This window comes from Pleurodeles waltl, chromosome 6, assembly GCF_031143425.1.
Source record: "Pleurodeles waltl isolate 20211129_DDA chromosome 6, aPleWal1.hap1.20221129, whole genome shotgun sequence".
In the NCBI taxonomy this organism is placed as follows: Eukaryota; Metazoa; Chordata; class Amphibia; order Caudata; family Salamandridae; genus Pleurodeles; species Pleurodeles waltl.
In genome coordinates, this window is record NC_090445.1 from 1524753330 (window position 1) to 1524780963 (window position 27634).

General features: G+C 43.8%; 1 protein-coding gene across 4 annotated transcripts; it reads right to left on the minus strand.

Moving 5' to 3' along the window:
* Nucleotides 1-449: 449 nt before the first annotated feature.
* On the minus strand, nt 450-27596 carry CPTP (ceramide-1-phosphate transfer protein). 4 transcript variants are annotated; one of them, XM_069241077.1, is made up of 4 exons: nt 27442-27596; nt 19464-19560; nt 16355-16485; nt 450-8539 (listed from the first exon to the last, which is right to left on the minus strand). In XM_069241077.1, exons 1-4 carry the CDS (start codon nt 27483-27485, stop codon nt 8017-8019), a joined length of 795 nt encoding a protein of 264 aa, XP_069097178.1. In that variant the 5' UTR covers nt 27486-27596; the 3' UTR covers nt 450-8016. The 4 variants fall into 4 exon arrangements, with proteins under 4 accessions (XP_069097178.1, XP_069097179.1, XP_069097180.1 ...); XM_069241078.1 differs by having other exon boundaries at nt 19464-19557; nt 27442-27576; XM_069241079.1 differs by having other exon boundaries at nt 19451-19560; nt 27442-27499.
* Between the last annotated feature and the right edge of the window lie 38 nt (nt 27597-27634).

The window sequence follows — 27634 nt, forward strand, 5'->3', positions numbered from 1 at the left end:
AAGGGCTTTTGTGCTATATATTTTTACACAGAAGGAAAGGTTTTTTCATCTCATTTCTACCTCGCTTTCCTCTGGTTCAGTAAGAAACACAAGCTGCCTTTCTAAAATTATGCTGATAATTAGAAATATACACAAGCAGATGTTAATAAATGTACTCCAATCACATTATTTGCAGCAAGTGTACTAATAAACCAATTCACATTTTATTACTACATTGTAAAGGTCAGTTCCCATTTTATTGCCACAGTCCATCGTGAAAGACTTAAGAAAACCTTACTTTGCTCAGTGCCTTGCAGATTCCAGCCTAGAGCTACTTTATAAGAGGAAGCAACGTGGGCCACACCCAGAAGGCTTGGTTCCAAATGTGCATTGGCTTGAGTTAAATATCTTTGTTCATATTTACTGTACCTGACCAGCAAACTAGCATACATTGAATACACAGATGCAAAGAATGTTATATGCTATTTATTATTAATTTTGAAGGAGTTGTGGGGCATCAGGACCCACTTGAGGCTTATTCCTTGTGAGGCATGGCCCTCCTCACACTCAGCAGGGCAAGAAAATAGCATACTGCACTCTACACACATGTAAATGTATTACAGGTATTTCAGAGTTGTAACCTCTTTCACCAACCACAAACAAAAGGGGTACACACTTTGTAAAGACTTCAGAAAGGAACAAAGGGATTCATGCTTCCTAACCACCCATTTTGATTCCAAGAGTGCCCTGCCTCAAACCCAGATTTCACTCAAAAAGATAAACCTATATGTAATCTATACAAAGGCAAAGCAAAAAGGACACATCACCAAGCATTACGGAAAAGTCAGTACAATGTCAAATGAACAACAATATGCAACTTTGAGGGGAAAAGTAGTATACAATAGACCAATTGTAATTTGGTAGAAACAGCTAGAAGAAAAATGTATTATTCTAGGTGGCTTGCAGCAAATAACACTATGAACTATGAATTTGCAGCTGCACCGGATATATGTGACCCATTTGGATCTAAAATTTCTAGATTCCAAACCAGACTTCCACATTTCAAAACAATGTCCTTTGCCGCGCATATTGCTTAGCTTCCAGTAGCTTAAAAGACCGTGTATTACAAAATGGAGTGCTTTAGAAACGTGCTAAAAACCTGTATTAAGTCACACAAAAGTAATTGGACAGTTACATTCTTGACACTGATCGAACACGTATACATCCTTTAAAGTGAGGGAATAATACAGAGAAAATGGCTCTTTTCATAAATAGCTTATTTTTAGGTTTGGACACTAGAGAGCAGAAGTGAGAGAAATGCATGCAAACATATAAGGAAACATTCAGTGCTTTCTGAGGCTCTGGGCAGGGTGGAGACACATAATGCATTTAAACTCTGCTTCACACAGCCGAACGTCATGCAAAGCCAACTAGGCACAGGGGATGGGCATTGCTTGTCAAAACGTCTAGCTCAGTGCCCAGAGTTTACTATGCATGGCTCAGCCAGCACTTGAGGTTGTAGATGTGCAGGAACTATAATCAGGGAATGGTCAATTACCAAACCTCTGCTCAAAGCCAGCAGTGCATGTCTAAAGGTAGTGTGCAGTTGGTATTCTAGGCATTGGAAAAAGTGCAGGACATGGTTGTGGGCCATGCCATGGTGCTAAGCTTGCTGTGCATGGCTTCATTTTGTGTGTAGAGGATTATTTCATTGACCAGGGACCAAAGCACATCATAAACAAAGCTTAAAAAAAGCTCAATTAAGGAGAACCCAGAGTTTTTCCTCTGGTCATCACTGGTGAAATCCCATATTAAATCATCATTCCCACTTTTGATAGCATCACTGAAGCTGCTATGGGGCCCCTAAGTACAAGACTTGTTAGAGATGTAACGAACAGTCCCATCCTAGCACATCGAAATATAGCATTTTTTATATTTTCCTGCTACAGATAATATTATGTACATTCAAGTACATCTCCCTTTGAGTTCTGCCTTCCTGAAGATTCTGACCGTCCCTCCCATTATCATTTTGGCAGCCAGTCTGAGGAAATAGTTTATTTCTGCACTCACAAAGATAAGTTGAATTACAAAATAACAAACGTGCAGTTCTTCTGAACTAACTGCATCTTGCATTAATTATATAGGCACATTCGTCACATAAGCGCTACCTATTAGGATGAGCACCTCTCTCCAGGTCTTTACAAATACTGCTTCCAGTCCTAATAGCTCAGTGCATTCTTGGTGTTGTAGTTTTGTTTTGTTTTGCTTCCACTGGATTAGACCAAAACACTGATACAAATGATTGGTAGGTGTAAAGTTCAAGACTAGAGACAGTGTTTGTAAGAACACCTTGAGACCCTTATAGATGAGTAGTGCGCTCTACAAATTCTGATTGCATTGGATAACCCAGAGTAACGTGATCACTCTCCCACCCATGATCTAAGGTTCATGTATAGTAGTCACGCTCCATTTGACAAGCAGACTGTCTTGCTTTTAAAGAAGCCCTGCCCTCCCTCTCAGTTACCGCAGCAATGAACCCCACAAATGAGAAGAGGACAGCAGGCATCCAGGAACTATTCCTATATTCTATCTGATCACTGGATATCACTGAAGAACCAGTACTAATAATTCATCATATTGGAGGCAAAAATTTCCTTCATTTCCAGATACTTAACGATACCTGTTCTCTAATAGCAGGCCAGTCCGCAAGGTGAATGAGATGGGGGCCAGCGACCATCGTCAGCACCGAAGCAGAAGGAGGTCAGCTTCAATGTGAGCAGAGACACAGCGGGATTCTCCAGGAAACCCCAAGCGAGGGGCTGCGTAAGCTTTTTCAGCCGCACAGGAAGTGAGCTGATAGAGGAGGAAGGCTAGAGGCCGCCTCAGGCAGCGCGGGGATGCTATGAGAATCAGCCAACAAACCCTTGGCAGGTGAGCAGTGGTGCAGATATGCAGCCGCATAGAAAGTGGGAGGCGGTGACCAAGCTTCGGCCTCGTTTTGTGAGTGGGCTTGTCAATGCCTTTTAAGCCGCCTAATGATCACATGTGGCAGCTCAGCCAAGCGGGGAAGGCTCTCCGGGGAGGATCAGCATTTCGTTGTCGGTTCGATCCCACTTTTGGCGGCAAAAGTTTTGACTAATTAAGTAAACAGAAGTGAACGCTGAGCCAGCAAAAATAAGCTACCAAAGCGGAATGTTGGGTTTTAATAATTGAGATACGGATAATCGAAGGAGCAATGGGCATTAAACAGGCTCAGGGTCACCTTTGGCCTAGTGATTAAAGTCTCAGACCCTCACACTGAAGGCTGAGGGTTCCAGTCTAGTTGTATCAGTGGTCATCTACCGCTGTATAGGTATGTGAGGAGCAACAAACATGGAGCAAGAAAGGAGCTACACGGGCAGGGAAAGGAAGCTCCCTGTCCGCTTCATAGATGATACAGAATGCACACCACCCCTATGAAAGCAGGTATTGGCCACAAACAATGTTGGGCCTGAGCTGGATGCAGTCTTGGAGGAGCTATTAGCAAATGCATGGGAATTACTTGCACAGCAGAAAAAAAACACAAGGGAGGAAGCCTGGCGGTAAGAGCCCTTCTGAGGGGGCAAAAGAAGCTATAAACGTGGCCACCAAGAGGACAGCAGGCACCGTACCCAAGGGCCCCGGGCAAATGGAGTGTGTAGCCAGACCGGCAGTGCCTTCCCAGGGTACAGGTGCCTAGGAGGAGGGTGCCAAGAAAAACACCTCAACGGTGCAGAGGGATGTCTGTAAAGCACAAACCAATAGAAAGCAAAGCGGTGTGAGTCACCCGGTGTTTTGGAACAACGAAGCCTGGTCTGGGGCCACGGACGAAGACAGCGGGGGGAAAGCTCGAGAAGGAGCCTCTAGCCAGCACTGCAGCAACCTTTTGTCCCAGCCAAAGAGAAACGGCGGCACAAGAGGGTGAGACACAGGCGCAGGGCAAGGTGCGGGGGCCACACAGCAGGAGGACAAACAATGGCAGCATTACCAACTTTGGGATGCAGGTTTGACACAACAAGATGCAGCAGGGTTAGTAAGCAAACTCAACTCTGCACAGCACCAGCCGGGGCATCTGTGGTTTGGGGGTTTCTTGGGCACAGCATTCCACCTTGCACCCAATCACAGCTAACCCATGGTGGGCATGGCCGAGCTTGGCAACACTCATCACCCCAAGTTACCTGGCAATTCCATGTCCTAGCTCGGCAACCAGGCATTCATGGGTGGTGGAGGGAGATGCTCAAACACCCCCCCCCCCAATATTGGAAAAAGGGACAGGCCTAGATAGCCTGATTCTGCTCGCAGTTAAAGGAAGAATTTGGTAAAAGGAATTATTTGACATCTTGCCCTTGCTGGAGGTGTGACAGGCGGTTTGGATCTGACCGCACAAGATAAGTAAGACGAGGATAGAAGAGACATGTGCAGGTCAAGGGTAGAAAGATCCATAGAAAACTAGTTTAAGGCATTTCGCACTTTAGTGAGCATATTTGTGGAAAAATTCCCAGAAAGCGCAGCGGCGTTGTTCTTACACAGACAGTCCACACCGCACAGCAACAATACCAGGGTGATACTTGGCTGCATTAGGATGAGGGTTTGATGGAAAAGATGCAGAGCTGGCCAGTCGTTGAGTGGGATCAACAGGATGTAGAAGAATTCCCCAACCACATGGTAGCCACCAGGGAAGGCATGAACGAATATGATCATAGCATTCGTTCATCAGGGGGAGAGGAAGGGCCAAGAGGTATCTCCGCACAAGCAAGTCAAAAGCACAAACAGGGAGCAGGCAGGGCAAGCCCAAACCCAATACATGCTGGAAATGCGACAACGACGGGGGCAAGTGGGGGCAATCCTGCAAATTCACGCGCAGCTGTGGCAACTGTAGGGGGGCCCACTGGGCAATCGACTGTAAGAAAGCTAAGAGGGCCTACGATAGGAAGGACGCCAACAACAGAAAGTGAAATGCATGTGAGACAATCTGGGACCCAGAGAGGCACTGTTGCCCTTACCACTCATATTAAGTTGACTAATAAGCATCTTCGCTAGGTAACCCAGGGAGAAAGAAAAGCAGTTATTGATGGAAGGATTCAGTTACACCATCTCTTACAAAGGTCCCAGGGAGTTCCATTGGTGCAACAATCTAAAGTCAGTGAGAGACAATTAGGCAATTGCCAGACAAAAAATAGGAAAGGAGCTCATGCAAGGCAGGGTAGCGTGTCCCTATTCCTAACCACCAATGGATTAATTTTTTGTACCTCCTCTACGGGTAGTACTCAAAAAGGAAGAGGGCAAGTTCAGGCTGTTCCATCACCTATCATACCAACCAGGCGAGTCAGTGAACGACAGCCTTGAACAGGACAGCTGCTCTGTATCTTATGCAAGTGTGGATGATGCAGTAGATCACATCAGGGTGGCAGGGTAATGGGCCTTGCTGGCAAAAACAGACCTAGAATCTGCCTTTCGCCTATTACCGGTGCACCAGGACAGTTACCATCGGCTGGGCTTTCATTTATACACCATCTCCTGTGTGTATTTTGAAGCCTTTAGTACATTCCTGGTATCAGCACTGTGCGAACATTTTAAGAAAAGCTGGGTCACTCAGTACTTGGATGACTTTCTGTTCATTGGGTCACAGGACACCACAGACTGTGCAGAGCCTCTACAAGGTTTCCGGGCGCTAGCAGAGAACCTTCGGGTGCCATTAGCAAGTGAGAAAACCGAGGGGTCAATGACACGCCTGTCGTTCCTAGGGATAGAGCTGGACACTATAGACGGGGTGTGTAGGCTGCCACAAACCAAGTTCTCTGAGCTGAAGCAAGTCATAGGGGCTCTGCTATTGAAAAAGAAGGCAACGCTGGGCAAGCTGCAGCAACACATTGGCTGGCTCAACTTCGCAGGCATGGTAATACCGGCAGGGAGGTAATTTGGGAGGAGGTTAGCATGGTTATGCAGGGACCTGTCAGAGAAACACCACAGGGTGAGAATCACACAAGGGGTCAGGGAGGACTAAGGCGGTGGCTCAGCTTCCTAGCCAACGTCAATGGCACAATCATATGGTGGGATGCTTGGAGCTATTACTGATGCTGCTAGGGGTGGGGTGGAGGGAGTATTCAGAGTGGTCTTGGGCGCGACATCGGCTGCGGCCCACTGGCCAGCATCTTGGTTGAAGAACAGGATAACCAAAAACATAACCCTCCTGGAACTTTTTCTCATTGTAGTGCCGTTTTCCACATGGAGTGAAAGGCTCACTAATAACCAGATTCTGTTTTGGTCAGATAACCACAGGGTGGTCCAAGCCTTGAATTTGGGAACTGCACACTGCCTGGATGTAGTACGTCTGCTACAACTTGGTGATTGTCAACTTAAGGACAACTTAGCATTAAGGGCTATGCACATCCCGGGATACAAGAAAACAGTGGCTGATGCTCTGTCTCATTTGCAGTGGTGTCATTTCAAGGAGCTGGCACCACACTCGGACCCAGTCATGACCCTGACACCAAAGATGCTGTGGGAACTGGTCAACCCGATCCAACGATAATAGTGGGCAATGCCTTGGTCAGCAAAACTGCAACGCGCTATCGTAAGTGTTAGGCGGTCTTCCAAGGGGTCACCGGAGCACCCAAATGGGGGACAGTTGCCGAGAAGGATGTACAGAGGTTTATTGAATGGGCATTTAAAGAAGGCAGAACTAGCACATGGGCCCAGGCACACCTGACCGCCGTTTCCTATTATGCAAGTTTGGCTTCAGGGAGAGACCCAACTAAATCTTTCTACTGCAATGTGGCCATGAAGTGGTGGGGTAGGATAAAGCATGGGTAGTGGGACCAGCTCAGGCCCTTGGAATTTGCAATGCTTTTAGAAGTGTTTGCGGTACTAACAACAGGTTGTAGCTCAGGTTACAAACTCATGATGTTCAGAGCAGCCTTCCACTGGCATTTTTCGGAGCCTATCGCATAAGTGAAGTTGTTTCACCTCCCAGCAATGACCCCAGGAACATCTACAATCCCAACAGAGGCTTCCTTGCATTTATGAAGCAAACTGTACCTGGGGGATCATGGCTAAGAAGTTGTGTGGCTGTGTGGATGTGCTGGGAGTCCCTTGCATGAATGCGAGGGGTTATAGATTATGTATGGTGTGTGACTGTAGACAGGTTGGTCCTTTTGATATTTGTATGAACCAATATTTGAGAAACTGAGAAGAATTGACATTCTCCTGCTATTCTTTTCTGCAGGTATTTTAGTTACATTCATCGCTGCCTGAGAAAAACTCTAGCTGCAGGCTGTAAAGAACAAAGCTGCAGAGCTTAGATTGATACATCATGGTCAACAGTACTTTGGAGGTCTTTAAAGAAACCTGCAATGCCTTTAGGGAATCCTGCTCTTGAGAGAACATTGAAGCACTTTATAAACCAGTTAAAACTAGGTCACCACACCATAAAGCACAACACGATTACATTGAAGTAGCAACAATAAGTAGTGCAAGGTTGCAATTATTTACAATTGTAATGCCCCGACATCAAAGTAACCCACCCATTGCATTGATATGCTTTTGTCCTTACAAACACTGCACAACAATGCCCAGTCTATCAGCTGTGTCGCCTACGCAAACTTCCGGAAAGGTCTTCAACCAAAACAGTGTTTGATGGATCCTTGTGTTAGGTGGTCAGAACCAGAGTGTGCCACGTAATTCAGTCTCTGCATTCTCCAAACCGAACATTCGAAATTAGTGAACAAGCACACTTCCAAGAATATCCAAGTAGCTTGTAATTACAAACATAATAAAATAAGAAGCGAATTTGTGAAAGAAAAACTACACGCTATAATTGTAAAAAAAAAAAAAAAAAAAAAAAACACATTGCATTTTGCTAGACTAAAAATAAGTGGTTGAAGACCAAACAGGAAGTGTCTTCACCTCTCTTTCTAAGGACTCTATGTGGGAATTACTTTTTAAATAATATCAGACCTTTCTTTGTACCCAAAATCTCCAGGATTCATATTGAGGTCCGATAAATCAACCAAACCTCTGCTAAGGGAGATCAAGCAGGTTGTGCTGTGCGTACAGCTGTTGTGTGATTTCGTACACCTCGGCAACATAGGGCATAGCTTCGTTCAGCATTGCCATCACTTCATCAGAGGTGCCCACATTCATTACATCAAAAAAGGCATCACGGTTTGGGAGGGCACAGAAGGCCACGGTGGCTGTCTTGCGGATAATCCATGGGTGGTAGTTCGACAGTGACTCATTATAGGCATTCGTGCACATCGTGGACGTTTTGCTCTCTGCGGTGCTGGTCTTCAGTCGGTCCAGGAAGAGCTGAAGCCAGCGCAGGGCACGGTGCAGGCGCAGAATGGTGCGACAGCCAGAGTTGGGGTGATCACTTCGCTTCTCAAGGTCCACCAGCTTGGCTGCCAGCTCATACGCCACCATGGACTGCAAGGAAATGTATTTATCACTCTCTGCACTGTTCCTGTAACCCTCCATTATTTGGATTTTGGCCACTGCGTCTTTTGAAACAAAGGTGAAGATGGTGCCCAGACTGTTCATGAACCTGGATTGCCAAAGAAATTAAAAAAAAAAAGATCAGTACACAAATGGTTAGTAAGATAAAAGAGGTTCTCCATGGCAAGTAAGCAATAGGCATGTTAAGGAGGGAGCATATCACTGCACTATGACCAGGCCGCAAAATTCCTTTTCCTCACAAGCTACACATTTTCAGACCCAAATACAGAATCATCACTGACAACGAAACATGGAAGCAGCAGCAAATAAAAAGTAAGCACCTCATTACAATGCTGCTGAGACCACCAATACGGCGGGGTGAGACTGCTGTCAATCTGGTGGCCACACCCCTATCGCATTACGATGTTTCCACAGGGCTGACTGGCAAAAAAGTAATGTTACGATGTTTACAATGGGCAGCCCTGTGGAAACAGTGTGGCAGCATTTACCTCAGCTTCCAATGCCATTCCACACAAGCACCCTCAGAATGCGCACTGCAGACAGTGCGTATTTCAAGGGTGCCGGCAGGAGAAAGAGAAGCTGGATCAGCCAGAGGGTCATTCTCGGAGTATGATACTGTTACATCACGGGGCTTACATCCTGAGTAATTACATCACACTTTTTACATTTGGAATCATTACATTGCAAGTTCGTTTTCCAGTCTTTTACTACTCAGCACTTTACTTTCCAGCTACGCTTTTTTAAGTGTCCTAAAATTAAAAATATGAACATGTGTCCCAGCATACACATACAGTGTAAAGGTTAGATCAAGAAAAAATATATATTAAGTCAAATACAATTTAAACTAAAATTAGGTAAAAATAATTTATTATTAAGTACCTAAATGTAAAAAATAAGTAATTTTAAGGAATGGATCAGATGAATTTAATTTCAGTTAAGTAAAATTAATTTAAAGTTACTTAATGCTAATTAAATAGGAAGTATTTCATTTATTTTAAAAAAAACATTTGGGTCAATGATGTTAATGTTATTAACTAAAAAAAGGAGCAGTAATGGTGTCTTAGGGTTTAGGGGTGGGTAAGAAACAGGGCTATTAACTAGTTTTTCCAATTCAGTGATGGGCAGTGTGTATGATAAGGCATTTTAGGACTCAGGGATGAGCAGTGTATAAGGGTTGTAAGAGTTTTTTAGGGCTCAAGGATGGCCAGTGTATAGGGGTAGTATTGACTTTTTAGGGGTCAGGGATGGGTAGTGTAGAGGCAGTAAGGACTTTTATGGCTCCAAGATGGGTAGTGGATATTGGTAGTAAGGACTTTTTAAGGATCATTAGCGTATAGGAGAAGTAATGGCTGCTCAGGGATGGGTATTTTATAAAATGTATTTTAAATGTAATTAAGTTAGTATTAAATTGTATACAGGATTACATTATAACAACGCATTAAATGAACAACAATATAAACACACACAAACACAAAAATAAATTGAAAAAATTATACTTTTTTGTGCAATTTTATATAGTGCAAACTTGGCACAGGGGCATTAGAGCTCCTTACATGAGACCAGAAATTTTACATGAGATCCTAGTGCTAAATTTGTTAAGGCACAGCAAGGTCAACTTATTTTGCCTGGAATCAAGGGATGTTGAATCGAGGCCATGATTCAAAACCTGTTGCCCCAGTTCCAATGTAGGGAGCTCTAAAGCTTACGCCACATATCCTTCCAGTTATCTTCTTAACTGCATGGTAAAGAGCTTGTGAGGTAAATAACCTCCAGAGTAAAGTACTGCAATTTTAATGTACTTCCCATTTAATGTCTGTGATGTAATGACTTGAGATGTAAAAATAGCCATGTTACAACTAATACAGCATTAGAGCCTGCAGTAGCGTGGCTATACCGGCCATTAACCTCTTGGGTGCCTTGGACGAGATGATCTCGTCCAAGGCTACAGTTCCCCTGTGCCTTGGACGAGATCATCTCGTCCATGGCACAGGGGAACTTGGGGGCGCGCTAGCGCGCCCCCCGTGCACCCCCCTTCCCCCCCCAAGTTGGGGATGGAAGGGGAAGACCTTCCCCTTCCACCCCCGACCCCCCCACCCCCCCCTGTGACGTCAGCGCGCGCACGCTGATGTGTCACAGGGGCCTCCCTCGTCGCGCTGGAAGCTCTGCTTCCAGCGCGATTGAAAAAGAAATGCAAAAGCATTTCTTTTTCAATCACTTGGGAGGCCCGGAGGGGCTTCAAAGGGAAGGAAAAGTATTTCCTTCCCTTTGAAGTCCCTCCGAGGGTTTCAAAAGCCGGATAGCAATCCGGCTTTTGAAACCCCACTAGACACCAGGGATTTCTTTTTTTTTTCTTAGAAATTGACAAAAGGGAGCGACCCCTTGGGCAAGGGTCGCTCCCAGGGGGGGCATTTTTTTGAAAAGGCCTTTTCTGCCCCCCCTGGGGGCAGAAACCTCTAGGCACCATGGACCATTTTTTTTTTTTTTTTTTTATTGAGGTGGGGAGCGACCCCTTAGGCAAGGGTCGTTCCCCTTGGGGGAAAATTATATTTTGGCCATTTCTGCCCCCCTTGGGGGCAGATTGGCCTATTTTGATGAGGCCAATCTGCCCCCAAGGGGGGTAGAAACCACTAGACACCAGGGATTTTTTTTTTTTTTTATTGTTATTGACAAAAGGGAGCGACCCCTTGGGCAAGGGTCGCTCCCAGGGGGGCATATTTTTGGGAAGGCCTTTTCTGCCCCCCCTGGGGGCAGATCGGCCTACTATTAGGCCGATCTGCCCCCAGGGGGGGCAGAAACCTCTAGGCACCAGGGACCATTTTTTTTTTTTTGTTTCATTTTTTTTTTTTGGGTGGGGAGCGACCCCTTAGGCAAGGGTCGCTCCCCTTGGGGGAAAATTATATTTTGCCCATTTCTGCCCCCCTTGGGGGCAGATTGGCCTATTTTGATGAGGCCAATCTGCCCCCAAGGGGGGTAGAAACCACTAGACACCAGGGAGTTTTTTCTTTGCGTGAATTTTTAATTTGTAGGGCCTAGAAGACTGGTGCAGAGCGCTTCGGTGGCATTTGAAGCACGTGTCCGCCAGTGTGGCACAATAACGTGGGGGGAGGAGGGGTGCTGCTTCTATTGGTTGTATGCCACAGTACCACACCCCTCCCCTCCACCAATCACTCACCCACTCACGCCTGCTCAGACTTACGTTTTCAAGGCTAGATGACAAGAGTGGAGGTTCCACGTAGGTAACCAACTCTTAAAAAAATGAAACACTTGGAAAAGCCAAATGGTCTGTCCATGACAAACCTGCTGCTTTTTTTATTTACTTCACTTTTTCTACAAACATATGTAATAAATATTAAAAGTGTACACATAATAACACGAAACAATGCCTTCTATACAGGTGGTATACATTTTTTTTTAAAGGGAGTAATAAATGAAGATTAAAACGTTTATGTTGGTTATTTTTCATCAATTCCTCATCATTGTGCTTATTAAGGTCCAAAATCCAGCAAATGATTTACACTTCATCAGCAGGGCCAAGTCGATATTGATTAACTGTGGAACACAGTTTTGTTTTCAAAAGCGTTATTCTCAAAAATATTCATTCAACGTTTTGTCGATGATATGTTTTTTAAGAAACACTGCCTTGTTGCGTATGACTGTGTGAGACACAGGAAATAAGTGAACGCATACGTGAGAAACTGGGCGTGAAAAAGAGGTGTGTGAAAGAGAAGGGAGAATTTATTTAGGGCCAGGGTGTGTGAGGGAAGAAGAAACAAGACTAAAAGGGGGTTGCAGGGAAAAGAGAAAGGATTTTGTGTGTTTCGGAGAGAAAAGAGTGGGGTCGTAAGAAGAAAGTCTTGGACGGTGAGGATATTAGAATAGTGTAAGACGAGGGGACTAGAAGATATGTTATAGGAAGTTGTGATAAGTGAACATATGCACGAAGAGTGTGTTTGCGAAGTGAGCTAGAGGAAAAGGAGGGCATGGTGTCAGAGGATGGAGAGAGATGTGATGAAGAGCAAATAAAAAGTGGGGGGCAAGAAGATGGGAGAGGAGGGTATAGATCTACAGAGAGTTAAGAGTGTAATAAAAGGAGAGGTCTGCGGGGCACGAGGTTAAGAAGAAGGCTACATGAGCTAAAACAGTTTAAGAAAAAGCGATGCAAGAAAGACTAATGTGTGAGGCACAGGAAATAAGTGAACGCATACGTGAGAAACTGGGCGTGAAAAAGAGGTGTGTGAAAGAGAAGGTAGAATTTATTTAGGGCCAGGGTGTGTGAGGGAAGAAGAAACAAGACTAAAAGGGGGTTGCAGGGAAAAGAGAAAGGATTTTGTGTGTTTCGGAGAGAAAAGAGTGGGGTCGTAAGAAGAAAGTCTTGGACGGTGAGGATATTAGAATAGTGTAAGACGAGGGGACTAGAAGATATGTTATAGGAAGTTGTGATAAGTGAACATATGCGCGAAGAGTGTGTTTGCGAAGTGAGCTAGAGGAAAAGGAGGGCATGGTGTCAGAGGATGGAGAGAGATGTGATGAAGAGCAAATAAAAAGTGGGGGGCAAGAAGATGGGAGAGGAGGGTATAGATCTACAGAGAGTTAAGAGTGTAATAAAAGGAGAGGTCTGCGGGGCACGAGGTTAAGAAGAAGGCTACATGAGCTAAAACAGTTTAAGAAAAAGCGATGCAAGAAAGACTAATGTGTGAGGCACAGGACAGGTTAGGAGACATCTCAGTTGGAAGGAATATTGCATGGATCCGAGCCTGTCGCCAGCAGGGGATGATATATCAGTAGAAGCAGCAAATCTGACACCATTGCTACAGGAGGTGCCATCATCTGCTGTGGCGTTATGTAGTCTCAAAGGTGAAAAACACAGTAGATGAGGGGGAGTAAAAGGGAAGACAGGAGAAATAAAAGGTAGAAAATAGGAAGAGGGTGAGAGAAGTGCGAGTGGCACCTGTGAACAGAGAATGTGAGGACGTGAACATAATAGAACAAGGTGAAACGAGAAATAAAGGTGAAACAATAGGAAAATGAGAAGAGATCTAGAGGAAATGGCGAGAGCAGGTGGAAGACAAAGAGAAGAAAGAAGAGCGTGGACAGAAAGGGAGAGAAAAGGTGGATAACAAACAATAGCTCGGAAGTGCAATTTTTGCCTTTGCCTTGTGAAATATTTTGGGCCTCATTTCAACCTCGGCTGTCTTTCAGCAAGACCGCCGAGGTACCGCCGTGCTGAAGACCGCCAGTGCAGGCGGTTTTCCGCACAGCGTATCATGACTGCTGGCAGCCCTCCGCCCTTTTTCGGACAGAGATCCGCCAGCAGCCATACTGGTGGTCGGCGGGGAAAAGGAGGCTGCTCCACCTCCACCGCCACATCATCAGAACACCGCCCACCGAATATGGTCCCATGATTCGGTGTGGCGGTGTTCTGGTGACAGGGAGCTGGCGGCGGAGCAGCCCCCATGGATCCCGTTCCCTCCCGGAGGATCACAGGACCAGGTAAGGTGATCGTCCGTTAGGGGAGGGGGGCGAGGGGGTGTTGTGTGTTGTGTGCGTGCATGGGGGTGTGTGTGTAAGAGTGTGTAGAGGGGGTGTGTGAGTGCGTGTATGCATGCGGGGGGGTTTTGTGTGTTTGGAAAATGTGTGCATGTATGTCTGTGTGTATGTCTGTGTGTATGTGTGCGTGGAGGGGTGCGTGGAGGGGGGTGTGTGTGTGTCAATGTTGGGGGGGAATGGGGGTCCTGCCACCTTTGGGAGGTGGTGGGGGTCGTGGGTTTGGGGGGAGGACTCTGGGGAGGTGGAGGGGGGAGGGGGAGACCACTATCAGTGCCAGGGAAGGAGTTCCCTGGCACTGATAGTGCCTACCGCCAAGGATTTCGTGGCAGTACAGAACCCCACCAAATCCACGGCGGTATGCAGGGTTGTGATGCCACCAGCGATGTAGTAACGGCCAACGGGCTAGAGACCGAAGTCTCCAGCCCAGTGGTCTTTACCACCCTGGCGGTCGGAGTGGAGAAGTGGCAGTTTTGCATGGCGGTCACCGCCATGCTTGTAATTCCAATTTTTCTACCGCCAGCTTATTTGCGGTATCACTGCCACTTCTCCACAGACCGCCAGGGTTGTAATGAGGGCCTTTGTCTTTAAAAATACCTACAGGGAATCAGCCAATCCTTACTACCTCTTCCACACCACAATTAGGGAACACAACTAATGGTATCACATATCACTGACATGCCATTGACACACATCAGCCTTGTTAATAGAAATAGAAAATTCAGTTTATAATTCTCTGCATGTTTTCTTTCGGGTATTAAAGGTTGAACAATACCTTGTGAAAGAGTGGCAACTAGGATGGCCTTTCAAGTGAAAACACAGGCATCGACTGCTAACTTGCAAACATTAAACACTCCTCTTCCAACAAATGAGCATGCTAAGACAACATCCTTACCCTGAAAAACAGAGCCGACACAGCGGTGCAGTTAGCACTCCCTTCTACCCGAATGCCACACTTGATCATGACTGGCAGCAGCATAAATGTCTAATTAGATATAAGAAGGGGCAGTGTGCTGGCCCATCTTATTGAGCTCAACTTAGTGTTAAGCAGTCTTAATGTGCAGGCCCTAGGCCAAGATCTCCAGAGCAGCCACATTTCTCTTGCTCCTGTCTTCTCCTTGCTTACAAAACCCACCCCCGATTTGCTGAGTGCCTTCTCCTTGCTCTTCCATTGTTTGCACTTCTTGCTCCTTCATTTTTCTGCTGTTTTTTGTGTGCCTTCGCCTTGCTTTTCTCTCGTCATCAATGTTTGCTCCTTGCTTTTTCCTCCAATTTTTGCCCCTCACTTTCACTGATTTCTCCTTGCTTTCACTGCCATTTTTCTGAATGCCTTTTCAGTACTTTCAGTCTCACGGTTTTCTCTCTGCTTTTACCTTGCTTATTGTGTGCCTTCTCCTTGCTTTTCACTGCTCTCTCCTTGGTTTCCCCTTGTTTGTTGTGCGCCTTCTTCTTGCTATTTGCTCGTTTTCACTGCTTTCTCCTTGGGTTTCCCCTATTGCCGCACCCAATTGCTGCCCATTATTTCCCACCATGTCCGCGCCCTTCCTCCCAGCCCTACTCCCTCTTCCCAGAACCTACTTAATGGAGGACGCAAAGCGAGCCCATTGAGCAGGTCCCAGGCCCAGCTCTCCCCATGCTGCTGCATTGCTGGTCTTCTCCTTGCTTTTTCCCATGGTTTTTGAGGGCCTTCTACTTGCTTTTCCCTCGTTCTCACCACTTTCTCCTTGCTTCCCCCCCTGATTTTTGTGTGCACTCCCCTTGTTTCTACCTAATTTTCACTCTTTTATCCTTGTTTTTCCCCCATTTTTTGTGTGCCTTCTCTTTGGTTTTCCCTCAGTTTCAGTGCTTTCTCCTTGCTTTTCCCGCCATTTTTTTGTGCGGCCTCCCCACGCAAATCTGGACCATCACCTCACTAATGGAATTCCGAAGGGCCCTCATGACCTGGCTATTCAAATGAGCCTCGAGGACCTGCAAGCGCCTGGATACCCTGTCGAGAAATTATGCAGGCATTACAAATTCTGACTGATCGATTGATATGCTGCTCTTGCAACACCTCTGTTAAGAGCCTTGACTTAAACAGGCATACCATGTTTGAGGGCGATACAGGGTGAGTGATGCCAATATGGTTTTCCCCATGATGAAAACAGAAGCAATGAGACAAGAGGTTGGAAAGTTTCTTTGTAACTAGGTGACTTCAAAGTGTCAGACAATTCGAGCTCCACTCATTTTGTCAAAGAGAGTCCCGCGTAGGTAGATAGAAGAGATTCTTTCTGACTGGACATAAAGAAGAAAAATCCTACAAAAAAGGAATTTATTAAGAGTATGTCATCCCCCTTGTGGATCAACTCTTCACACTTACTTGACCAATCCTTTCCAGCCGCTGAGGTAGTAATCCATTAGCACAGCCTGGTTGTCATTTCCCAGACAGGACTTAAAATCTGCCAGGACGTCCTTCAATGAAAAGTTTTCCACCGCTTCAGTCATTTTCAGCTTTAAAAAGCAAACAAGAAAAAGAAAACTAGGTTAGGCAAAAATCATTTACAGACATCTCGCTCCATCCACAACTTCTTACCTTATGATCCGCTCTAGTTAGCAATCTTGAACACTAGTCTCCAAACCTAATTTGTAGTGCCACGGAAAACAACTCAGGTGGCCAGCGAGCCCTAAAAACAGACTTGTGTAACTTACACCTTACCTTTTTTAATCCAAACAGGGTTCTATCAGATTTAACTCTTCTGCAGCAGTCACATAATTTCCATTGAGCTTGTCAATATTAACAGTTCATAAGAAATAAAAAAGAAATCCGGCTTCCTTTTTACTTGATATGTAAATGTACAACCTAAGGCACTGTTTTGCTAACAGAACAGGGACATAACACCTCTGTCCCTTATTAACAGAAGATCCCGAACAAAGCAGACATGGAGCATGTGTTTTCTACACCAAGGTACAAAGGTTCACCTAAAACCAGTTTTCTTTTTTAAACAAGGCACGTACTGAATAACACAAGTCAACATGCACTGAATAACACAAGTAGAGTTAAATATTAAACAAAAAATATATCATCTTTATAAATGATGTTATTAAGGTACTACATATGTTGCTGCTGTCAGACCCTAGAAACAAAACCGCAACAAGCAGACAGACTCAGGGCAATACCATGCACAAAGAAGGCTACTGGCCTCTCATATGGTACACCACCACCCACTGAGGCAATAACCATGTGATTCACAAACATTATGGATAGACTGCTTACTAACATCTACACTGGATCGATGAATGAAATCGGAACACATTTTGCCAGTTCCCGATTTAGAAAGGAATTAAAAATCACAACTATTGTATGGAACAGGGAATTTGAGCAGTGTGTGTCATCTTATTAAAAAAATATTGGTCTTCAAAAAGTAGGTTTTAGCCTCAGTTGCATATAGGATGCTACAGTTCTAGATTACTCCCACAGCAAGGAGAGATTCTGCCTTCTTCATCTCCTGTCCTTTAGGGCTTCGGAGAAGAAGACAGGACTGTTTGTCATACCTTAAAAAACAAAACAATCAAAACACAAAGAGAAGGTCCGTACAGAGAAAAATGCTGCACCTTGAGTAGGCATGCGGCCCGACCAGAAGCAGCAAGGTAGGGAAGAAAAAGAACATCCTAACCAGCAGATTACATCTGGCCAAAGAACGACAGAAGGGAGAATACCAGAAGAAACAAGTCCCACAAGTAAAGTGAAAACAAAGAAAAGTCTGTGCAAGCATTTTTCATTACTGATACCAATACACAACTTTTGTGCAAAAAAGTAAGAGATTTTGGAAGGGATATGCTTTGAAAGATTATTTTTATAAACCACGGTTAACTCAGAGGGGTGTCCTGCCACTGTGATGAATGAGCAAATGGAAAAAAACTAGGAGAGTGATCCTGTTTAAACAAGCGTGCTTTTAATTGTTTCCATAGGACAAAAAACAAGTTTCGTGGCAGAGTTTAAGAGAAGTTCAGCCCAAAGCTTGGGTCCAAGGTGGCAGAAAGCTGACCATCCTATTCTCAACTTGCAGATCTTGGGTACCGGGGATAACAACGCGTTTTTTTTTTTTAAAGAGTTGGGTTACTATAAGGCTAAGGGATATCATGAGCGATAGGAAAAAAATAATCATTGCAATGGGGGTAGGGTGTGGGATAAGGTAAATGTTAGTGTAAAGGACATGATTCAGGTGAGTCTTATTGCCAGAGTTTAAATGGAACAAACATGCTTACTGATGAAGTAATGGTTGCAAGTCATGTTTGTTGTTAATGAAGTAATGGTAGCAAACGTGTCTGTTGTGAATATTCTAGTGGGAGGGGCTCTATTGAGACACATACAGCATTAAAAGTGTTGGTGAAATTTATGTTATGGGTGCTTGTGGTCAAGGTTACTACGCATTCTGATGTTCTTTGTCTGACTAAAGAGCCTTCAAAAAAGCTAGAGGTTACTCACAAGTTAAACCTACCCTATCTCTGATTCGAAGAAGATTTTTTTTCTAATAAGAAGGAATCTTATATAATTATAATAATGACAAGTGCTAGGTAAACTACACAAAAACAAACTCACATTACACACATTTCTTGGTAATTCAAACTTCAATGAGCCTCAAAGTTACAGTAAAGCTGGCATAATTCTGTGTGAGCCGGGCCTATGGTCATGCAGAACTCTCTTTTCTTTTTTATCATTGTGAACACTTTTGGGGATGGACAGGCCATGCCAGGGTGGTGATCCTCTTCTCCGAAGAGCGAGAATCATCTACCTTTCATTTTCATAAAAGATAACAGTTTCAAATTGGCCATTACCTACAGGCTGCCACACCCTCCTTTGCTCCCCGGTAGTCTATGTAACATAACTGCATTAGACACAATACAAAGAAAATGGCGGGAAGCAGAGGAGTATATGGCAATGGACCAACTACTGCCTCATCGGACAATAACATTAAAAAAAAAACAAGGCACAATGCTCTGACGTGGCTGAACTAGGGAGAATATCTGTGGAGTCTTCCAAAACTGATTCGTCACTCCCCATTGGTGGTGGCAAAGGGTTGAATACAACAGGACAGTGGTTCCCAACCTGTGGTCTGGGGACCCCTGGGGGTCCACAAAGCCTTCTCAGGGGGTCTGCAACTGCTTAGAAAATTAAATAATATTAACAAATTAGGTCCCCATCTTTCAGTAGTGAGTTAGTGGTGGGTCCCCGGATTCCAATAATTATTTAGTGGGGGTCCTGTGGTTCCAGTAATGATAAAATATGGGTCCACAGAAGTCAAAAGGTTGGGAACCACTGCAACAGAAGATTCGTCAAAACAATTAAATCCCTTGGAAAAAGACAGGGCAGGCCTTATGGATCCATTTCCAAGGATTCAGCTCTGGTCTAAGAATGGCCATACACACGGTATACTTCATATCACAAGTGACTCTTAATCAAATCAATGGTACTTACTTTCTGAACTTACAAAGGAGGAATGAGATCTGCTCAAATTGGGATCAGTGACCTGCAGTTTACACAACAATCTCTGCAACAGGCACTCCACACATTGAGATGTTTTACTGCTTCAGAAAAGAAGGTGAGGAGAAAAAAGTAGGATTGAAAATATTTAAGTCAATACGGCGCCAAAGTACATACTGCAGTTATATTTAAAACAAATTGGCAATAATATGATAATGACACAAATAACAAAATTAACCATACCAGATCAAACCCTTGGTATTGAAATTAAACAATGATAATATATATTTGGGATAGATTGTGAATGTGTCACCTGTTAAACTTTTATCTAGTATAATTTGAGGAGTTCAAACTACACTTTATAGGACATCTAGAAGGCCAGAGGAAATCCATCTAGAAGGCCAGAGGAAATCATCACCGATAGGCCAGCGAAGGAAAATGAGCAGGTTACACGTGCAACAAGTAAAGAGGATTTACAGTTTATCCTCCATTGCTGGAGGTTAGGTCAAGGGTAAGTCTAGTAAAGGCAAGCCACGCCACCAACATCTATAAACCCTTCAAACAATGAAATTATCCTCTGAATGGAGATGTTGTGGTTTTAGCGATTTCATCAAATATTTCATTTTAGCACCTTTTTTTTCAACTGAATTATATATTTCCTTTCTTCTGCACATATGAGACTTTGCTCTATTTTTCTACTTCAGTTCTGACTTGCATACCCTCAAAAATATCACACGTGTCCCTCAATACCTTCAGCACCTAAGTATCACCATCTAAAATATTGGTGTGTAGAATCTACAGCTAAGTGTCAAAGTATTAACTATTAATAGATCTGAATGTTTTCTTATGCATTAGGTCCTCAATAAAAAGTTGGCTGAAGTATACTGGGACTGGGTAAATGCCATACTAAGGTATTGCAAGGAGGCCAATCTAATGTTTCGCGGATATGGGGGTTTTGAAAATTAACTTAATGGAAGGAATATGAAAGCAGTCACGCCATGATGGAGTAGGATTCATTAGAGTGCCCTAGTGTAGTACAACAATATAGACAGGTTCGTGAAAATGCATGAAAGCCTTCAGTTTACACTTAGAAGAATGTGCCATAATACATGTATCATTTAGCGTATACTGCACCACAGAATATGAGTGTGGGGCTAAAAATGGCATTTCTGACAATGCTGTTAGGTCTACCAGCTGCTCGAGGTTGACCGGGTGCCATTTACAAAAATATTGCTCCACTGGGTGTAGATTTTCTATTATTAACTCAATTAGGGTGATAATTTTTGTAGAGGATTTTTCGGATAAAATATTTTGTTAGGATATTTATACAACAATATTCAAGTGCCATACTTTCCTTCTTAACAGAAATGTAATGCTGTTTCTAAGAGGGCATTAGGGCTGTTATGAATAACATCGGATAAAGATGAATATGGCAAAACCATACCGTCCCCAGAGTCCTGAATCACTATAGAGGCCCTACCATTATTGAAGTAGAGTATTCAACTCTTTTTGCACAAAGGAAAACCCTGGGTTGCTGTTCTACCATTGTACTGGAGCTGAAATATCGATCTATTAAATACTTCATCCCCTACATCAAAAATCACGTAACCTGATGTGGAGGATAATATATATATATATATATATATATATATATATATAAGCGTACTTCGGGATGTAGTAACAAGCAATATACAGGATACAATATTATCTACGTGGATATTTTGACCATGATGTAGTGATGAAAAGAGAAAATTCTGGCACTGATTCAAATGTATTGGAATATCTTTTATGCCACCCTGAAAAATGTCATGAATGAAACATTATATGGGAAAATGATAGAAAAAAAAAAAATCACAAAAGTATTAGCGATTCACAGATTCACATTAAAATAAAAAATATCTAAAGATTATAGAGGTCTTATTCAGTGGCTATGTCCAACTCATCAGAAACGCTGAGAGCTTTTAGGGATTAGAGAATGGCTGTACATCTTAGTTTGCCTGGCTCCATTGCTGCAATCTCCTGTCTGATACATGTGCTTTTCTACTTTTGTTCAGTTTCTGCTATGCCCCCTCACTAGTGGGTTCTCAGAGTTGTGAACTATTTTTATGGGCCAGCCCAAAGCGCTCCGTCCATTCTGCAATCTCTCTCTTTGGGCTTCAAACCACGCCCATGCCACGTCAGTCACTTACATTGGTTCATGGGCTTGCCTTTTAAAATCTGCTTGCTTTCATTTGCAAAAGGCATGCATACGTCATGCCTTTTCCGGTGTTTAACCCATCTACACAGCACCGGTAAACTACTAAAAACATACGAGGCTCGATGTTTTCTGCCTGGGGTCAAGACTTCTTTATCTGTTTATTTTCCACGCAGCTCGATTACGCTGCATTTAACATAGTGCGATCGCGGTGCGTTTTTCTTTCTTTACAACACTAATAGCTCTAACTCGAGCAAACGCGATACCCGTTGCATTGAAAATGCTTGTTTACTCTTGTAGGTTCTAGGTCTCTTGCCTGCCGACTCATGAAGTTTTTTTCAGGATTCAATGTTCAGTTCAGCTATCTTTAGCTTGGGGTCTTTATTTAATCATTTGAGGCTCTGTCTCTTTCTGCAGGAGGAATAAAGTCCCTGATTCAGCACTTATATGCCATCCTTCTTCTCATTTTCCAGTTCTGACCGAGCCGGTACCAGATCAGTAGCAGATGATCCAAAGTCGCTGGGTACCCCAGTGAAAAACACTAATGGCTCTCATTCTATCTGTAAATCTGAGTAATACGTCTTCACTGTGCCATCCAATTCTCCCCAAACGTTAAGAGGTGTATCCAAGTCTAAAGGCAGTACCTAAATATAAAAGTAGTGGAATACCACCAGTTTTGGGTTGTCCCTATGTATGCGTAAGGTCCCTATCGTTGTAGGATGCTCCATAACGTTAGTGGTAGTTAGATGTACAGCTTCCCAGTACATGCAACGTAGTCCCTTCTGCTACTCACTTCCCCTATGCGAACACAACTCTAAAGCCAAAAGTGTAGGTATCTGATTTTGGATCCACATACCTTTCAGTAGAGTTGGGGAACCTCTGTTTTCAGTCAGTCTTGACCATACCAGTTACTGCAGGCCAGCCTGGGGCTGAGAGGTACGTTACCTTAGCAAACAATTGTGACAAAGAGCATGTAGAAGCTACAACCTACATAAACAATATGACTTTCCTGTTCATTCCCTTCAACCGGCGCAAAAAGAGAGGGTGAGGCCTTTCTGTCTTAATCATTTTCCTTTTTGGATTGTGGTCTTTATAAAGCGCACTTTTGCTATTCCACAAATGGGTCTAGGAATAGAGGTCTTGGCACACCCTTGTGAGTTAGGTTTCTAGTGTGGAGGACGCACAGCAGGCAGACCTCTAGCTCCCTTGTTGTGTGGGTCACTGTAAATGTGCATAACAGTCTGTGAGACGTACCAGCATGCCATCCATCTAAGATTACGAGGGTCTCCCAAACTACTGACTTCACACCTGGGCCCCGTCTCCACAATAAGTTGCACCTATCCACACAGTCTCTTGACTATTACAGTCACTCCCAAATTATGATATAAGAAATATATATTGAGTGAGGCATAGCAGATGCTACCCCCTAAAAGTTTGTGCCTGAAACTGAGGTACTTTTCAGCTCAGCAGGCTATCCAGTGTACCTGGTTTCTGTGATCCCAAGACGAAAGGCGATACTCATCGCCAGGAATGCCTAGTTGAATTTGAGTTACAAAAGGCCTGGGGAACTGTCCCAACACCTTTGACTCTCACCAAAACATTCTCTTCAGGCGTTCCTTGCTCAGTGTCCAGAAGGCGAGGCTTAAGGGATACCGGGACAGTGCAGAGGACTGTTATGGTACTATGATGAATTGTTAGTAGACTCCATCATTGAAGGCCAGGAAGGAGGATTATATGAATCTAGAAGTGCCACACTGTGTTTACCAACAGATGAGGACTCACGAGTTTGTGTGTTCTAGGCAGCAATCAGGGTTTAAACATGTCGATCAGAAATTTGTAAACGTCTGTGGTAAAGGGACAGTAAACCTTCATGGTGTTAGGTAGTCGGTGGAATACTTTAGAAATTGGTGACAAAGTTGAGTACCTTCGCGAGACATTGGTATTATAAGGGTAGAAGACCAGTGAGAAGGCCGTTGCAGTGGCCATGCTGACAGAAGGGTACAGTGACGTATTAACCAGTGTTTCTATTAAGTAAAAGATGACCTAGGGGGAACTGAGGACCTAAACAGGAGTGGAGGTGGAGAAAAAAGACAATGATTTGCATCTCGCTGTCAAAATAGATGATTAGGTTTTGGATGAAGGGAGATTGCGGGATAAAAGGAGGGTGTGTGATAAATGAAAGCACACATATATGGTCTTGAGAGCAGAAGAGGGAAAGTAAATTGCTAATATTATTGCCCATTTATTCTAGAGAGTCGTAGAACAGACTAAGTACCAGAAGAGAACATGTAGTGGGTGAGTAACCAGATTCAATATACCTGAGAGACACATATGTGAGCTTCTGATTGTTGCCAAAGGGGAGAAGAAGGATAATTAATGGGGCCTCGTTTTACCTTAGACAATTTCACAATTAGTGTAGTTGAATCCATGGTGGGAGCTCATCGTGTTGCAAGTTGGATATATGGATGCACTGTTCTGGATTCAAAGTAGGCAGTAACCCCCAAGAGGCACGACTAACTAATCCTGAGCTATTTTGGTGTCATCTTCAAGTTTACACTATTGTCACTACAAACATATGCGCTCTTGGAGGAGGATAAAAGGACATTCACACCAGTAGTTCATCTTCAGGTAAGCTCTTAAGGATGTGCAAACCAAAGAGGTTAAAACAAAAAACACACAATACTGCAGAGGCCCAATGCCAACAACATATAGCAGCATACCTGCTTCTCCTTTTCCTTTCTGGCCGAAGGTCCCTTGGTCTGGAATGTAATCCCTCTTAGAATCAGAACAAACTTTCTTACCTCCAAAAGACTGAACTGAAAAGTCTGTTGATCCAGCACCACATCTCATTATAAAGAGCATACATGTCAGTCAAGTACTACCGAAACGAGGAATACCCTTTCTTGTATTTATTGCAGATATTGCAAATGAGAAAATTGATACACTAAATATTTCACCTGCATGGCACGGCCATATATTCCTATGTTATCTGATTTCAGTATACTTACATCAGTTTTACCAAACATAAACTTGTTATATGTAGCGGTCACGCTTGTAACCTTCAACATGCTTGTTGCACTCCACATTTTTTGTACATGTTCTATACAAGCAATCACTCTTAAAATGCTCAGTCATTTGCTGACTCTGGTTCAAGCAATATAAAACATGCTCATAAAAAAAAAACAATCAAATAACGTACATTTGTTCCATGTGCTGTCGTTTTTAGAAAGGACGGGAAAACGGTCACTTAAATGTGAAGTGATTAAATGATCTGACATGAATTTTGTTGGCGGATTGATGGCAATACCATAACATTTTTGCAAACTGTAATATTTCTGCTTTCAGTCACACTGGAATTTAATACTACACAGCTGATCATAAAAAAATGTGGAATCAATTGTCTAATATGTTCCAAAAATGATTTAAGAAGGCCTCTGTTCTACTGCCAAATAAAATACCCCATGAGATCACAAGGAGAGGTGTTTGTAAATTTCGCCTCATCACCAGTATTGCATCGCTGTAGAAGAGCACAAGCCACCTGTGTGCATATTTGTAGGTTTCTCATTTGCGTCCATCTATATTTCACAGGAATGGCATCGATCCAGTCAATTATGGGTTTTGGAGCCGCCGCTGTTTAAGCGATGACAGTCAAATATTTCAAATATATATCTCTGACTAGAACGTGGACAAAAGCGGAGGAAGGGTGTGCCGGCAATCAGGTGACTCAATGCACAGTAACCAGGCACTCCTTGTTCAGAGCTGAAACTGCAGAGATGTTTGCTGTAATTTGTAGGCACTCAACAAACACAGCTGTGGATGTACGTACGGATTAGACCGGTGTACAATGTGCTGAGAAATAAAACATTTACTAATAGATGCGATTTCTGTATACTCCTGTGTCAGTAGACAGAAATATTCACAACCAGCCCCATAGTTTTTTGTTAGGGACATTGTGCAATATGTGGAGGTAGTCTAAAGTACAACACAATGTAAAGTTGGAGATATATAAATAATTCATCTAGCTATGCCCTATGATTCTTTGCCATCATTTCAACTAGAAATGGTCCAAGCTTGCAACCCCTTTTTAATAAGAAATTTTTGAGTGTAAAGACAACATTCAGCCTATAAGATACAATACGAAGAAGGTATTCTCTTGTTATCTCCTTCTAGTATCAATGATGGCCACACCAAAGGTACCCCTGTGACTGTGGTGGGGGTAGGGGGAACCGGAAGCCTGCCATACCTGTCCTACCATCCGTGTTTATTACCTCACTCACTCACCTGCTGCTGCTTGGGCAGCCATACTACCGATAGGTCTACTCCAAGAAGATCCAATTCACCTTCTAAGGCCCACTCAGCTGATCACATGGCACCCTCGCTACTTACCTTCGTTACCTACCATTCTGGCCGGACGGCCCAGCCTTGATAAAGTCACCTGTGTGACGAAACACGTGTTAGCTGTATCTCGATGATGGCACAATGATCTATAGCACCTACAAATAAAGACACCATCTGCAAACAAGACTTGAGACTCCATTCAACCTTACACTTCCTCCAACTTACAACATACCATCAGGGATACTTATCCCTGCCATACTGTTGGACTATATATTCTGTGTGCTGTGGCCATCTTGTCCAATTTTGTCCTTGGGTACTCTGGTACCCGTTTTGGTGCCTACTGGGTAGTAAGGCACTGGGCCAGGTTGCACCAGACTCTGCATTAACATTTATACTTGTCAAAAATTATTGTTTTACTGCCTAGATGTGCGGCACCTTTCACCCTTATTACTCTTGTGTGTTTTTTCCCATTCTCCTACAACTCTGTCGGTGAAGGTTTGTAAGCCTCTGCCATGCTTTGGAATCGATTTATATAACCCCACTGCAGACCATACTCTCAGTTGCTCTGACACAAACTTCCGAAATCAATGAACGGCCTAAAGGAGTCAGTCAATAAGACCTCTGCCCAGGGTAAACAACAACCCTGAAGTCAGACCATCATGTTATCCTACAACAATATAGGAGATAGGGATTATTATGCACTGTCCACAACTCTACCGCTTTTAGGGAGTGCGCACCCTCTACATACCAAGAAAGTAAGATTCTCCAGAAGGGAGGCACCTTCCACTATTGAAAATCCTACCACTGTCCATGGGGCAGGCACTACTCACTGTTCCAAATGATCCTTCAACTTTCCAGGGAGAATGTACCTCTGACTACCCAAGAACGAACCACTGCCCAAGGGGGAGACACCTTCTACTACCGGGGAAACTACGACTGCCTAAATGACAAGCACCTCACACTATCAAGGAACCCGCCTCTGTCCTAAGTGACACTCCCATCATTGAAGAATCTCCCATTGTCAATGTGCAGGGGCTTTCCTTTGCGGACCTTTTCATTCATATGTGCAAAGAGGGACGTTTTGAGACAGAAAAAAACAGGACTGCGTGGCGTATTGTATTTACCCACCAGCTTAAACTATGTAAGTTAACAATAAAATACAAAGAAAACTAGCAAGCTGGAGCTAAAGTTATAATACATCTATATTACTTACTTCAAACCGGTAGTATTCTCTATAAATATCGATAGTTTCTAAACCTGTTCAATGGAGCGAAGGGGCACGCACCCCTCTTCAATGACCCTCAACCCACCCACTGTCCACGTCCAAGGTACATGAAATACAACTGAATTTCCTGTGTCTTAGAAAGTTTCCATTCGCTAAAAAGCAAATATCGGAGTCGCAAAGGAGTCACCAGTATTGCAGGGCGTGACTCACCTATCCAGCTTCACTCACCTGCTGCTCCTCCGGGAAATGCCACCTCTGGCTGTGCGTGTCATACCGGCAGGACAATGTCCACTTAACTCAAGGCTCCTCCATTCTCTTGACAGAACCAATCACAGCTACACTTCCTCCAACTCACCGTTCAATCGCTTGTGCGCCCTTACTTCCGCCTAGTACTTACTCACTGGTGATTGGCTGAAGATTA